The 16,791-nt window shown below is 37.4% G+C and overlaps 1 protein-coding gene across 4 annotated transcripts in view; it reads right to left on the reverse strand.

The window, feature by feature from the left end:
- The window catches only part of ALCAM (activated leukocyte cell adhesion molecule), a 207,452-nt gene that overhangs the window by 19,252 nt on the left and 171,409 nt on the right, over positions 1-16,791 (reverse strand). For 3 of the 4 annotated variants that reach the window (XM_032350142.1, XM_032350150.1, XM_032350168.1), the window contains 8 exons: positions 15,102-15,229; positions 13,365-13,497; positions 9,500-9,612; positions 7,035-7,170; positions 6,794-6,927; positions 3,786-3,918; positions 1,894-1,932; positions 1,484-1,601 (listed from right to left, as the gene is read on the reverse strand). In XM_032350142.1, coding sequence (XP_032206033.1) covers positions 1,484-1,601; positions 1,894-1,932; positions 3,786-3,918; positions 6,794-6,927; positions 7,035-7,170; positions 9,500-9,612; positions 13,365-13,497; positions 15,102-15,229 — 934 coding nt within the window. The remainder of the gene's footprint in view (positions 1-1,483; positions 1,602-1,893; positions 1,933-3,785; positions 3,919-6,793; positions 6,928-7,034; positions 7,171-9,499; positions 9,613-13,364; positions 13,498-15,101; positions 15,230-16,791) is intronic. The other variant, XM_032350159.1, reaches the window with a different exon arrangement.

Below are 16,791 nucleotides of genomic sequence, written 5' to 3' on the forward strand. Positions count from 1 at the left end.
TTTAATCATTCTCTGCCTTCATTCTTTCAAATGTAAAATACGAGTAATAACAGTATCTACTTCAGAGATGAGCTGCAGGATCAAAACATAGCTCAAAAAAAAAAAAATAAAAATAAAAATAAATTTAAAAAAATTTTAAAAAAACCAGCCAAACAAACAAAAAAAACAGAGCTCAGTATGTGCTCATACGATGTGACCTTGAAAATTTCTGAGCTATCGCCTCCCTTCGATGGCAGCTCCATTCGAATATTACTTTCTTTACTGAAATTGCTTTCTTTTTGGAGTAAGATCATGGGTCTTATTGCGTCTGCTTTTTCTTTTGATTTTCTTTAAAGTTGACTTACCTGACTTGTTGAAAGGGGTGGTGATATCAGACATCAAGAAATTACAAAATTAAGTCCAAAGTTGCCACTCGCTATCCACATCCCCTTGTGAAAATCAATTTCCTCAGGTTTGAAACCAATGGTATACCGCAGAATCACTAAGGAAACTTTAAACATGCAAATGCTAGGACCCCAACTCTACCCACTCACAACCAAATCTGGGGTCAAGACTAGGGTGATGAGGAATATTAGGCATGTGTTTATGTCAAGAATCATCACTGGTTAATCAGATTTTCATTATAAACCATGGTTAGTTAATTTGTAAAGTTGGCTGCACCTGTATTATTTATGACTAATAATTTTTTTTTTTTTAAGACTTTATTTGACAGAGAGGGAGAGAAAGAGCACACACAAGCAGGGGGTGCGGCAGGCAGAGGGAAAGGGAGAAGCAAGCTCTCTGCTGAGCAGGGAGCCCGATGTGGGACTCAATCCCAGGACCTGAGCCCAAGGCAGATGCTTTACAAACTGAGCCACCCAGGAGCCCCTACAACTAATAATTTTTAATCTAAACACCATCTAAGTATTTTTTAAAGAAGTCCTGGTTACTTTGTCTAATTTTCTTTTTAAACTGCAGACAAAATGACAAATTTTTCTTTTTTTCCTGATTTAGATCCTTTCATGGACCAAAGTGACTTAACTAGAGCAGAGAAGTGACAATACTACCTCAACGACAGTTTCCCTGTTGGCCAGACCCATCACTGCAGACACCTGGCCATTCCCACAGGATGGACTAACCACTTTTAATTCATCTCCACCATCCTCAGCCACATGGCTTAGAATAGCTGACCTTTTGGAAGTATATGCTTTTTAAAACACCCGCTAGGCATGGAAAAGGAATCAAATAATTGAATTTAGACTACAGTCTGAGAAAAATAAGGGGACGCATGTGAAATCACATCTCAATTCAATTATCTGATGCGGTCAAAGCAGTCACTGTGAACTAAGGGAAAGCAAAACATAATGATCAGCCCGATTGGGGGACATGCCTTTCCTATTACAGAAATCACATGCCCAGCTGAAGTGAGTTCATGAACACACTGTATTAATAATTCTCCCAGTGGAAGTCCCTGAACAAGTCAGGTCTTCCTTCCGTAACTTACTTTGATTTCTTCATGTACAGCCAGTAGACCACACCAGCGACTAGGGCAGCGAGGAGGAGACCAACCACGATTCCCACAATTAGTTTTGCCTGGTCATTCACCTTTTCTCTGTTTTCATCTACAACAGAGAAGAAAAGACCATGCAGTTACAGACACTGCCAAGGATTTCTGAGAAGAAGTCAATCTGGTTATTCGTTCTTGTTAAAAATAATTAAGGCTCACTACTACTCTGAGTAACATGCAAACTTGTGCTTTTAAAAGATAAAATTTTTAGCATTCTTACTATCTTGTCTCATTTGCTATTTTAGTTCAAGTCAAAATTGTGGCAGCTAAGAAATTACTTATACAATGACACTTCATAAATCTTGAGCTGATAGTCAAGGAAGAAGAGTCGGCAGCGTAGTACCTACCACTTATCTCGTCTGCCTCATCGTGCTCTGGAATACTTACTGAAATGAAAAATGTTAATATGAAATTAAAAACAAAATTTGTTGATATATGAAAGTCACCTTTACCATTATAGTATGATGTAATAATACTCAAAGATAAAATATCTATTCTACAGCTAAAGCTAGAAAAAAAAATTTACATTTAATAGAGCGTGAACTTCCCTACAAAGAAATTAATCTTGTTTTAAGGAGAGTCGTTAAAACTGCGAAGGTATTAATCTACCATAGAAAATTTCACAACTGACAAGCTTTAGTGTTAATCTTAAATCCATATTAATTTCTCCACTATTTACCACTTTTTTATAGAACTTTTTTCTTTAAGAGAAACAAGTTGCCATATATCAAATCTATAGTGCAGTGTTTCTCGACTTTTCCTGCCTTGGTGGCAAATTCCTTTTTATCCTCTAGTATCAGGGGCCTGACTCTAGAGATGGTCTCGCAGTCGTGGGGGTGGAGGTTAACACGGGACGTCTCAGAGGCAAAGAGGCATCATCTGTGATGTTCGCAGAAGTCCTCCAAATGATGTGGAGATAGCACGGTGATAGCATCATGCTCCTGGCCCGTTTTAAGAATCGCCAATGTGCTGGATCATCATCTAATATTACATTATATAAATAGTCTTCTATAGACCTGTACCAGAACTTCCAGGACCATCTGTCAAAATGCAGATTTCCAGACCCCTTCTCATACATACTATGTTGGAATATCAGGAGGTGCTCCCTACATTTGAAAACAACTGTATTAAATGTTCATCAAGCCACTGCAAGATCTAGAAGCCACTACTCAATAGGTTAGAATAAAAGAGAAACTTTTGTTCGGGAAGAAAGGATAAGTCCTCTTTCTAGGTAGGACAAATCAGTACACACTAAATTTAATTTTAAGAAGTCAATGCACCTATTTTAGAGGTAAATTTGTTTGGTTCTTTTCTCCGGTCACTCCATCAGGCTTTTTTATATTCCAGTCGTATTCTGTGAGGGATCATTATCTTTACACAATTATTTTTTCCCAGCTCCAGCTACCTCCTAGGAGGTGGTATACCCCTACCCTGCTAATGTCACAGACAGGAATCCAACTGACTCAAAGGTGAAAGTTTGAAAGGTCAGTTAGCATCCTGTCCAGAACAACGCCTCATTCCAGGATCTGTCCTGACTGAAAGCTTACAGAGCAATTGGAACAAGGACAGAATTAAATATTGTGGGTAACTTCTTATTAAATGACAACTGTTTTGGGAGAGCTGCTCAGCATGTCAGATTTCTTTCTTTTCTAGGATAATTTCAATATCTAATTTTTAGCCATGACTCAACTATGATCAAAAGCACCAATTCTGAAACTAGATTTCATAAATTCTATTATCAGTTTTCCTACCAATTTGCTAAATGACTGTGCATGTGGCATTCCTATTCAAAATTAAGGTAGGATAAATACCACAAAGAATTAGAATGCAAAATAACAGATTAAAAGGAATTAAAATTTTACCCAAACTAAAACTGTAAAAAAATGCTTGAAGATAATCTTTGAGTTATCTCTATTCTGAATTATAACATGGATTAAATAACAATAACTCGGTTCTTATCCTCTGTTGCTCTTGGGAAATATTCCTACCAGAAAAGGTCTCTGACCCATAAAACATGAAATGATTCAACTGTCAAGACAAGGATAATACAGGATGGACACCAGAACAAAACAAAACAAAACAAAACAAAAAAGAGCCTATGATGATGATACCAGATGCAAAATAAATACATAAAACTTACCATAATGCAGTACAGGAAGATGGAATTGAAGATTTTAAACTAATGAAGAATAACTTCAAATTTTCTTACTTTTTTTAATGCCAGAAATGAAATACTCACTAGCAGAGACATTCAAGGAGTTTACTGTTCTCTCCAGCTGGTTTTCTGCTGTGCAAGTTAATGTAACATTCTCTTCAGGGGAAATGATAATTTTACTATAATACCTGCCATTGATATAAGGAGATTCCTCTGTCTGGAAAAGAAGAGGGAAGATGGGTTTAGGAAAAGAAATGGATTAAAACCTTGGAGAAGAGTAATACTGAGTGAAGCAGGGGAGGTGCTTCACAGTGCTACCTGGTGTTCAAGGGCATATGTAAGGTCATCGATAAAAACAAATTCAGGCTTATATCCACAGGCAGGAAGATTAGTGAATCCATAACTGATTTTCTGTTTATGCTTCTATTGTAAATTCTAAAAATTGAATTCATTAAACTCTTCTTTTTTTTTTTTTTAAAGATTTTTATTTATTTATTTGGCAGAGATCACGAGTAGGCAGAGAAGCAGGCAGAGAGAGAGGAGGAAGCAGGCTCCCCGCCGAGCAGAGATCCCGATGTGGGGCTCGATCCCGATTTGGGGCTCGATCCCAGGACGCTGGGGTCACGCCCGAGCCGAAGGCAGAGGCTTTAACCCACTGAGCCACCCAGGCGCCCCTAAACTCTTCTCTTTTGAGAGATTCTCATGTTAATTAATATTTTGGCATCATAGTATTTGTCTCAAAATAATTAGTGATTATCTAATCACCAATTTTCTCTTAATAAACTTAAGAATTTAAATCTTATTTGTAAATTATATCATTGTTTTTCACTTCAGGGGCTACCTTAAACCATTATATCTAAGTACTTATATATGTATGATTTGCTCATGGGAAAAATCAAACAACTTTTTCTCACTTTCCAAGCTAACTACGGAGAATGGGTTATTTTTCAGTGACTGGTAAGTTCATTTGGTTTTTGTGAGGTCTTAATAAGGGCAATCACTGCATTTAATTCCTCCAAAAATAAGAAATATTCATTTTCTTTTCTTTTTCTTTTAAGTAATCTCTACATCCCACGTGGGGCTTGAACTTAAGAACCTTAAGATCAGGAGTCACATGCTCTATCGACTGAGCCAGTCAGGTACCCTTAGACAATTCACTTTCATCTCTTCCCCAGAACTTGACTCCTAAATCCAACTGTACTAAAGCAAACATGTACCGGAGCTATTTTCTGAGCTGCATTCTGCACACCATGCCTACCTTTGTTCTTTATTTGCTTTCTCGTCAACTATATGATGAGGGCCTTGAGGACAAAAGATAGTCTCTGGCTTAGGGATACTGTCTAGTCCCAGGGGCAAGAGTGCTTAGAGGCATCAGTAATTATAAAACAATAGATTCACCATATGATTGAGGAGGGAACAAATAAAAGATTATGGATAGATCAGCACAATCCTAGAACAAGAAAAATAACATATCACCTAGTGGGCCAGAATCAATCCTTCTCCTTGACAATGAAGAATGGCATTGTTATTTTTATCCTCATAGTAAGTTCACATGCTATTTTTCCACTTCCCACTAGTATTTTTCACATGACTTTCTCACTGAGTCTTTGTTTTTGTTTTATCTCTGTAAAATATACGTACTCATTCTAAGAGTGGCCTTTTAAATCTTTGTATCTGTTCATTCCTCAAATATTTATTGTGTGCTTATTTTTCTATTTCCCACGCTTGTATTACCAGTACCCAAAGGTTCTTTTTGCTACAATTATTATTTAATTAAACTAGAGAGCAAAAAGGACAGAATAGAAAAGAAACAGTCATTTTTTGAAGATTTATTTATATTAGAGAGTGTGTGCACACACAGGAGCGGGGGATGGGGAGAAGGGAGAGGGAGAGACTCTCAAGCAGACTCCCGGCTGAGTGTGGAGCCTGACTTCACACAGGGCTCAATCTCACAACCCTGAGATCATGACCCGAACTGAAACCAAGAGCTGGACGCACAACTGACTGACATATATTTGCTTCAACTGTGTCCGCTCCTTTGGGGAGCTTCTATACTTGGGAGTTATGCATCACCCACAGGTGTGAAAGAGCCAAACTCCACCTTGCTCTGCAAAACTATGTTGTATAAGCTGGACCAGCAGCCCAACTTCCCCGTCAGAGAAAGGAATTTTAACTTCAAACTACATGCAACTCTGCTTTATGAATGCCTTCCTGGATTATCAACTGGGCCTAAACGTGGGGAGAAGGCAGCACAGAGGATTCAGATAATCAAATGGCCCCTCTGGGTGTTCCTGAAGAGTCTTTAACTGGCTCCACCGAGAAAAGGAACATGAAGACTATTGTAGAGAAAAATGAATTAACAAGTATGTCAGCAACCTGAGCAAACTAGCAATTGAATGAAAGATAGTTCTGAACCCCTAGGCCAGATTCTCTCTCTTCTTCTTTTTTTGCTTTTGGGATGGTCAAGATGAAAATTATTGGTAGTCCCTAAGTTCTTAGCCCTTTACTATTACTAACTATTACTAAAATGTCCTGACAAAGTTACAAATACTGAAGTTTTGTTTAGAAGGAAATGTCCTAGACACTAGATATTTAGCTAGCCTAACTCTGGCCCTAGCCCTGGCATACACAATTTAGACCATATGTTCACAAACGGAGACTGTGTTCCTCACCACCCCCCCAGGGCCCAGTTTGAGGAAAAAATATCCCTTAATGTGCTTAAGTAAGCAAAGTAATGGAGGCCACTTATACTCAGATGTGTAAGTTTATGATGCAGAAAAGTGTATACCTTAATGTTTTAATCACCCGAGTTTCAGAAACTAATGACCATGGAACAACACCCAATTTACATTCTTCTAAAAACAGATACTGACCACAACATAATGATTCTTCCATTCTCCATGGCCCTGGGATTTAAAATTTCTCTTTGAGCCATGTTCTTTCCTTTGGAAAAATTAAGAAGTTAGCAAAAGCTTCCTCTGAGAATAGACTGCCAATTTCATGTTGCTAACAAGCTAGTCTACAGCTCAGGCACCTCCGTAAAAGCCCACTTTGGGCCAAGCGCGGCATGTAAGAAGAGGACAAATACTTGCTTGGTTTATGACGCTTCCGCTGCCAGTAATTGTCCACTGTATAGCTGGCTTCGGAAAACCTTCCACATGGCAGATTATTGTTTTAGACAGTCCACTGGGATCAGTTTTCTTTGTCATTTTGATTTGAGGTTTTCCTAAAATATCATTAGAATTAAAATAAGATGTTACACTAAGATCATCAAAGAAACTGAATATCAAATTCTCAAAGAAAACTTTGCACTGGTGCGCCAGTGTTTATTACCTTCTACTATGAGTGTCAACGACTCTCTTTTCTTTAGACCTTCCACCTCCTGCAGAGCAGTTTCACAGACATAGTTTCCAGCATCCTGATAATGGAGACTAGAAAATGATGGGCTTGATCGAAGCCTGATGTTGTCCTGAGTAAACAAAAAGTTAGTTATTTCATATGGCTCAAATACAACTTCTTCATGTATTTATTAGATAATCACGGAACCTGAAACCTGAGATTATTCTTCCAGATCTAAGGAAAATGCAAGTTCCTTTTTCTTCAGACACTTCCAAAAACAGATTTCCCTTCTCCTTTGTAGTTTTATACACTCAAGAGTTTTATTTCAAACTCTTTCATTTACTGAATTTATAATGTGGAACAAGTTCATAAACTTTGGAGACTCAGTTTTCTTCTTTTTGAAATGGGATAATAATCTTAACATACTGAATTGTTTGAGGACTAACTATGTAAGTAATATAATGTGTTCACATTCAGAAAGTTCTCAACTGATAACAGCTACTCCTTGTAAGTCCCCGTAGATGAACTAGTATTGAAAGACAGTGAAGACCTGTGCTAAGTTACCAATGATAGGCATAAATGTGAGAAAGCCATCTGATGGGATGTATTTACCAAGACAGGGGATCCATTACAGGGCCATGGTAGTTATGACAAAATGTTTGTAAAGAAATCATTACTAACAGCTTCCTATCCTAATTTCTATGAACAAATGAAATGCAACATTTAATTTAAAAAAAATCACTTTGGGGGCGCCTGGGTGGCTCAGTGGGTTAAAGCCTCTGCTTTCGGCTCAGGTCATGATCCCAGGGTCCTGGGATCGAGCCCCGCATCGGGCTCCCTGCTCCACAGAGGAGCCTGCTTTCCTTCCTCTCTCTCTGCCTGCCTCTCTGCCTACTTGTGATCTTTGTCTGTCAAATAAATTAAAAAAAAAAAAATAAATAAAAAAATAAAATTAAAAAAAAAAATAAAAAAAATAAAAAAAATCACTTGGTATACAGAAAATAATGGTATTTAATGAAACACAATTCTAACATCATGTGGTCTTTCCCCACTATGAATTTTTCTCCACTCCCCAACTACTAACCAGTAGTAGCTAGACCACTTTGATCAACACAACACTACTAACATTAGGCATTCAATTAACAACAGTGACTGCAGTTAATGTAGAAACTAGTTTAGCCAAGTAAACTTAGTCTCTCTAGTCCTGTAGTAAAACAATTAAGTGCTTGTATGATTACTGAGTAGTCTGGTTGCCTAGGACTTGTCTAGCCCTTTGACCACAGACTACTACAAATATATCACAGTAAATATTCAGTCTACAGAGTGACATTTTAATTATCTGAATGCAAAGAAGGGTGAGGAGGCTTCAATTAAAAGAGAATAAAATAAGGAACTGCACTTTAAAAGCAAAAAAGCTAGTCAGAGAGGATCTAGTGTTAAAAGTGATCAAAAGCAATACAAAACAATGTGTATTTTCAGCAAGAAGAAATTCTAACAATACAATTCTTCACAATTTTTTATAAAGATAATTCTTGTCAACTCCTATGTGAAATGGTTTATGTGTGTTTTGTCAACATGGGCACTGGGTGTTTAGATATACTAGCTGAGGACTTAGTAGTGGAATTACAACCTTTCCTTTGTTGATAACCTTGTCTCAAATCACCAAGTACCAATCCTACTAACTCACTCTAAAAAGGTAACAATGACTAGGTTCTCAGTAATGGCCTACACTTCAGACAATTACAAGACTAGAGGCACTCACTAGGAAATACTGACCAAGCTCCACTGTGTTCCAGGTGTTCCACTATGGCCCACGGCTCAAAAGGTAGCTCTACTTTCAAGGTGCTACGAATTCAATGAACTCACGTTCAGACACGTAAGGTCAGTTTCAGGCTGAAAGTTACGTGATCAGAGCATGTATTTATTAAACCCAGCAAGGCCTGAGTTTGAGTCTAACTCTGCTACTTAAGAGCTTTCTGATTTCTCTTGCCTCAACTTCTTTCCGAATTATGTGGGGAAATAATAAATATCCTGCATATTTCACAGGGTTCTTTGTACGTGTCATGTGAGAATAATGTGGGTTAAAACACACTGAAGATTGTTAAGCTCTAGAGCATATAACCGTATACATGTGTGGGTCTGTGAGCATGTGTGTATGTGTAGAATTCACATAAATACATATAAAACAATGTAGATACACATAAATCAAAGTCCCAAAGTAGATACACATTAATCAATGTCCCAAAGTATATTTCAGACAATCAATTATGGATGCCATACTGTTGTTGGGTACCTCTAAAATTTTACTGTGACATCATTTATATGATTATAATATAGAGAAGGAGAGCATGAGTGTGGGTGTATAAACATACTTAGATATTTAGATGTCCAATTAAATGCAAAAGAGTCAAAAAGGAGTCAGTCCAAACAGTGTAATATTATCAAGAAATATGACTTACTTTCATCCATACCACAGTTGCATTCCTACTAGCAGATATTGTGCATGACACAGGCAAGGCATCACCGATCTGCTTGGTCACTTCCCCACTTGGGTTTAAGGACAAATCCAAATCTGTGAAACAGAAAATCTGCTTGAAATTCAAACTCCAGGAGAGAAAGTCAAAATATTTTGAAGAAGAAAAGATGAAAGACCCTCCCCGCCAAAAAAAAAGAAAAGAAAAAAAAAAAACAAAAAAGAAATCCTTATAACAGTCTTCAAAATTCAGAACTGATTTATGTGACCAAAATAACTGAACTGTAGTGTAATCAGTCCACTTTTTCAAGCCATGTTTGAGACCAGTTTGGACAGGGAAATGGTCAATCTAACTGATTATGCATTTATTTGCAGTTAACATGACTGATGTTTTGACTGCATAGAAGTATTCCCCTGGGGTCTACTACCTCAAGAAAAACAATTCTTAAATCATTTCTGGAAGAAAAGAAAGATGATGACTAGGTAAATATTATAAAAAGAGTTGGTAAGGCATGCCAGAAGAAAATTAAGTATATTTAGACAGCAGGTGATAATCTGAAAAACCACGAAGTAGTCTATCCGTTTCTTCAGAGAGAACGGACTATGGTAGTTAGATTTTTTTTTAATGCAATTCCATTTCTTATGCAGCTGAAATTTTAAATAAGATCTATTGTTAGGTACGCTGGCAGCAGGCATCATTTTTTAAAAACAGAATAAACACATCTAAGGAGGTATAATCTTTCAGATGGAAAGCAATTTCTATAAAAATCTTACTATCGCAGTATGATCTGTATGAGGAAAATCTAATTCAACAGAACAAACATTTATTGTGCAGCTACTAAGTTGCAAGCACTGACAAGATATAGAGATGGATATAAGCTTACGATTTACAATTTTTGAGGTAGATGTAGTATGCACTGTGCTAAGTGACTCTGATACACAGCAGCATGAAATCCGCATCTACTAGCATCCATGCTATAGATCAGAAGTTCAATTAGTATTTGTTGAAAAACTAAAGAAAGGGCTACAAAGAGAGGTAGAAGCAAAGACTTATGGGAGTATAGAGAACAGAGCCCAAGTGCATTACACAGCAGTAATAAAGGCTTTGTATATGCAGCAGTATCTGCTTGTGGTCCTTGACAGTTGAGAAGGGCTTTGATAAATGGAGATATAGGGAAAACTTCTGTCACATAAACAACGGCAAAATGCTGACAGAGCACGGCAGATTGCACCACCGTGAGTAATCTGGCATGAATGGTTATAACACATGAATGATAAGCCTACATAATTAGTGGAGGCCAGACTCTAAAGGACTGTGTTTGCCATGCTATGAATTGAGACTTTCTTCTACAGCACTGGGGATTTCCCACTGCACCCCGTGCTTCTTCTTAGTTTCACATGTTAAAACTGCCGTGGGTCGATAGTGGGCCAGCATCATTTTTAACACTTGTTTTTCCTGTTAGACTGTAAGAACCATGAAGGCAGGACCCTTGAGTTGTCACCGTCCATCCACAGTGTCTGCCCCATGCTAGGCTCTGGAAAACAATGACTGGATGTAGGAAAGAAGTCTGCCTTCACACAGTCTCAATAATACTAAAATATCCATTATCATATAGGAAAGAGGAAGTGGAGTTTCCTCAGAAAATCTGGATTGGTTACACTTAGATGAAAACCCTATGCAGGGAGAGTCAGAAGCTTTTGTTAGTCGGACAGTTAACCTGCCAGTGAGAGGATAAAAGAAGTGATTTTAAAGGCTGGTGATGGACTCTGACAGTTCTGATGAAGAGTCTATCTGTGCATGAATTGGCAGAGGAATAGCAGACGCTTCCTCAGCAACTCTGGGTCTGTGGGCGGAGAGCCCTGATGAGGGGTCTATTCTGCACACACGTGCGAGTGGGACCTGGTGCGTCTCTATCCACATTCCCTTTCGTCATCTACGGAAAGGAGACAAATCTTGTTTTCAGACAACAGACAAGCAATCAAGGATAAACGGGCAAAACCCAGAATTTTTATGTTTTCATTTCATGTAATTCAGAGTAAAATCTTCTTTATTTGCAATCCTTATTTCAGCCTTTAAAGAGAAATACAGGCCTTGAAGCCTGATGTTTTCATCTACCTTTCACAACCAAAAAGCATTTAAATCCAATTAAGTGCACTAAAATCCAATTAAACTGTTAACATACTTTTGTTTAATTTTGTTTTTCTTTATCACAGCTGATCACTGAGGTACAATGTGGCTGTACCACATTTGCCTTATTACTCTGCCAACTATCCCTCCATGCCTCAACCACCAGTGATACAAATAAGGGCCTTTTCCTTTCTTTTAGGGTCCTGAGTAGCTGGCATCTCTTAAACATAAGCTTACTGTACCATCTCCAGGCACTGGATTATTGGTTATTGGTCCACAGATCTCATGGACAAGAATATCAGAGAGTTATTTCACAGGAAATTCTATCAGTTAGTTGTATTCTCTTACTTCCCTTTCTTCTTTTTCTTTCTTTCTTTCTTTCTTTCTTTCTTTTTTTTTTTTTTGGTCATGGAACAGTCTGGAAAAATGGTCCCAGGACTGACTTGTCCTCAGAGAAAAAGCAGCATTGTTTTAATCCCGAGAGATCACTGCTTTCTCTCTAACCAGTTTCTGACGGCAGACACACTCAGAACTATACAACATGAATATGGTGCAAATAGAGAAATGGCCTGGCTGCGAACATTTCTTAACAGTCTGCTATTTCTGTAGGGCTCCCCAGAGTGTGCTCCCAACATCAGAAACTCAAAAGCAACCATCTGGTTACTCTATTCCCCAGTGTATCTCCTTGTACCGCCCTCAAAGTTTTAGCTCCTATCCTATATGTTTTCCAAGCATTATAGGTAGAATGAGAGCTTTAGAACCATTTCTTCAGAACAATTTCTAGTCTCTTTCCATTTTGAAAGAAAGAAGTCCCTCGTACTCAATGGGATTAGAGCACTTCGTGCCGAGGGAAACTTCATCGCGACGGAGCATGTTAAGAGGTGCTACTGGGTTCAAAGGACTTACTAGAAAGTTTGGCCTACACCTCCAAGCAACAATGACGTTTGCTAAAGCACTCTGTAAATTCTAGTGTCACTGGGGAGCAGTTCAAATTAGTCTCCCCTTTCCACAATGCATCAGGTATATAAAGAAATGTCAGAAATTACAAAATTAAGGACGTGAGGTACTCTTTCTGATGTACCTCTCTTTTTTTTAAATCACACTAAAGTATAACTTTTGGAGTATTTGGTGATCAAAAGTAGGTTAAAAGTTAAGAAACACATTTAGGGTGATTCTGAAGAGTTTCTGTTTCTAGAAATCTTCTATTCTTCTATACAGAGGCCAATATTAAATGGCTTTTAGTGGTCTCTACCTCTGCTGCTTCCAAAGGTTGAGTCTACAGTAAGACTCTATGTTGCTTGGGTTTGGGTGCTAATGTTATTCTGTAATAATAATAATTAAAAAGAATACTTAATCTACAGTTTTTTTCTAGGCCAAGTACAAACCTTGTGAACTTTGAGAATATCTAAGTATTTTCTTAAAATAAAAAATGAGTAATTTAAGATCCACATGAATATTCTGTGGATACCACAGACTGAAGACATTTAGAAAGAAGATGGAGGTTTACCACTCTCGAAAGTTGCACTTATTAGATCCACTCAAGATTTCAATATTGCAGGGCAAATCTGGACCGAAGCTGAGTTTGCTCTGATGCACTTCAGTAAGTCAATTGAAACCACGCTACTTAAGAAAAATACAGTTGCGATTTATTTGAAAAGACAGCCAAGTTAGACTGTTAGAGGCCTTTCAAGTGAAGTTGGTAATGAAGAATAAGGTCACTTACAGTGAACAGTGATGGCTGTTGAAGCAATCATGCTTTTTTTGTCTATCAGGGAGCATCTGTAGTCTCCTGTTGCATTGCGCCTCACATCTGTCAACGTGTAAGTATTTGAGCTTCTTATTCCTTCAGGCTGTCCCTGTTGATAGAGGTAAAATGTCAGGTAATTATACTTGGGAGCTACAAAGAGATGAGTTGTATTTCTTGACGAAAATACCATTTTCTTATGTAAGAGAAAAAAAGGGAAGGTGTTCCTATGATGGGACAAATGAGAGTAGAGTTTGTGTTATCTGATTTCTGGAAAAATAGCTACAATTTTGGTTCTAAGGAAATTGATGAGCTAATAAACATGATATTGATGATATCTATTCTATTGACAGCATCGCTGGAATTTAAGAGTTAAATCCGATTAAAAAAAAAACAATATTTCATTTTATATTTATGTGCTCTAATTCAACAAAAAGATTTCAGGCAGCTTAAAGAAAACATGTCACATATCTAAATAAAAAGGAGAGGAGAAAAAGAAAGGAAGAAAGGAAGGAAGGAAGGGACTGAGGGAGGAAAGGAGAAGAAAGAAGAAATTGTTTTTTAAGAGTAAAGAAAAAGAAAAGAATTAATAAACGAAGAGTGAAAAGAATATAGATGAACTAGGAGTACATAGTAATAAAAAAACTATAATCATCAGATATTGTTATAAAGCTAAGACATAAATTTGCCTGTCCTCCCTGAGAGCCAAGGTAGAAACATAGTTAGTTTCAGAAGTTTATTTGCATGGGAGAAAAAAACAGTATGTTTTTGAACGTACTGTTCAAAGAACAAACTGTTACTTATCGGGAGAAACAAAGTTTTCTACCAACATTTCAGTCTAAAAGAAATCAGCTGTTATTAGTCTTCTGAGTAATGTAGTAATGATATTCTTAAATGCTACTGAGAAAGGCAGTGGGTAACATGTGTACATATAACCCATAAGTAAATGCAATATATGGTTGTATACGGCTTCTATCAGTGGAAGTTTAGGTCATACACAAACCTAGGGAGAGTTCTGGGAGAGCAAACAAGTGTCTTCAACAGCTCTTTCCTCGTATGACTCCATACTACCATGATATCTAGGACACATCCTAGACGAATGTTACAAATTATTTTCTCTATATATGATTCCTTTCAGTTATCATATTGATAAAAGTTGAGGAGCTTGCCCTTCAAGACCATATGCCATGGGAAGATACAACCCCTAGCTTTATTGTGTAAAGCTAAATATCATGTGCAACAGAATGGTCCTATTTCAGAGGTTCAGAGATGTGTTCAGAAAGGCACTGTGGTAGATTTAGAATCTACATCATTGCTGTCATCATTCTTCATTTTAGAGTTATCTGGTTTTTTTTTTTTTTGAGTTATCTGTTTTTGAAGAACAGATTCTTACAGCTTATCTAGATAGTGAAAACTAGAGTTTTTGTAATTATGGTTTCCTATGATAAGCTTTTTACCTTTTTTCCTCTGAAATCTCCTAGAACTGAGAAAAAAAGGCAAGATCACTGGTAGCTGCCAAAAAGAAACCAAACCAAACCCAACAAATGTAGGACAACCTTTCAGAGGACATTCTACAGGTGTCCTTTGTCCCCAAGAATAACACCTTTCTCTCTTAAGCTGCCCAACTACACATAATTCTTAATATGTCAGCCAGTGGCCACACTACAGGACAAAATGATAGTAGTCTAGCTCAGGTCATAATCGGTAAGCACTTACGGGTAAGTAAAACAAAAATTCCTCAGGAGGAGGGTTACCATTTCCCAAACACTTAAGAGTGATGTTATCCCCTTCTTTGATGGCATTTTTTGATGGTAGCACTTGTATTGTCACTTGCTCAGTAGGATCTGCAAGAGTCACAGACACAAGTTAACCATTTTCATCAAGTACCAAATTACTCTGTACATACAATATAAATGACTAAATTATACACAATTTTCTCAAGAAGCTAGTAATGGTAATTACTTAAATGTATCCTTTTATAGAGGGATTGAAGTTAATAGCTACTTGCTTTACCAAGTACTAATCTTGGTTAGAGAAAACTACAGAGACCTTGTTACATAAAAGCCAATTTCTTCTTAGCAAAATGTCTTTAGCTGAGGTAGGAATGGCCATAATTATTTTATGTGTAAAAGACGAGTAGGAACAATCTCACTGCATGATTTCATTATAAGGGCATTTAACTATATTATATGAACCCCATGGTTTGGAAAGACTGGATCAGCTTCCACAGCAGCTAAAACTATTAAGTACCCTACACTCCTCTTACATAATAATACCTTATATTAAATAAAAAGAGACATGACCTAAGCAATGCCGGCAAGATTTCTGGCATGCAGGAGAGAAGATCATATTTCAAAAAGATGAAACCTGTGAACTGAAGGCCCTTAAAACAACCAACGGGACTGTAAATAGACTATAATTCCATTCTGCTCATTGGAGCAAAGGTGCAAATTTCATTTCATTTGGTCACTTTTAAGGAGAAAATAGGGCTAAAGGGTATTCTTTAGTAGAGGCTACTACTAACAGTAGAACACTAACAAAATTAAAGGCTAGATATGAAGTACGATATCCAGCAAACAGAAAATAAGAGGAAGGGGTGTTGGCAGTTATAAATGACCCACTTTCTAATATAGCTTGTTATATAGCTGGATAATAAGAATAACAGAATAAGAGTAGAATAATAATTTATGAAGACTTACTTTGCTATTAGCTAATAAAACAAATAAGTAGTAAATTTAGAGGTTTTTTTTCCCTATCTCTTGCTACCATTTATGTATCTTTTTAATATCCAAATGCAGAAAAAACATAGAAGGGTTGATTTAGATTGCTTTGCTGCGTTTTTTTCCATGCTTGGGTCTATTTGCCCAGAATGTTCTGAAGCTTAACAGTGACTGGTTTAATACACTTTTTGTTAGTTTTTCTGAATTTCCCCGAGGTAGTTCCCTCACTAGTGGCTCCCAGTAAAGTTGGAAGGTAAATAAAGTCTGTTTTTCATCCCCCGCTGGCCTTCCATTTCTACGCCTTCTTCACTCTTTTATGTGGCCCTTCACTACTCTGGCCTGTTGCGTATCACTGCAAGACTGCTCAATCAAAGCTGACACCAGAACAGCCAGGATCACAGTCTGTCTGACTTCCTGCTTTATTGCAAAACTTGCCTTCTCTGTGTCCCCTTTCAATAGCTCTGTTCTGCATTAGAGAATTGAAGAACTACACTGAGATCAGAGAGATCTGAGTTTTCACAGTAACTTTCTGGATGTCCAACTAACATGCCTCAAACAAAATTAACCATCTCTTGCTCTCCCGTTGCCCTGGACTTTTTCTCTGAATTTTACTCTGTCTATTAGTAAATCATTCTGCCAGGTATTCTGGCTTTTTCTCATCCACTCTGTCACCATGTGTGAATGAT

This window comes from Mustela erminea, chromosome 1, assembly GCF_009829155.1.
Source record: "Mustela erminea isolate mMusErm1 chromosome 1, mMusErm1.Pri, whole genome shotgun sequence".
Taxonomy (NCBI): Eukaryota; Metazoa; Chordata; class Mammalia; order Carnivora; family Mustelidae; genus Mustela; species Mustela erminea.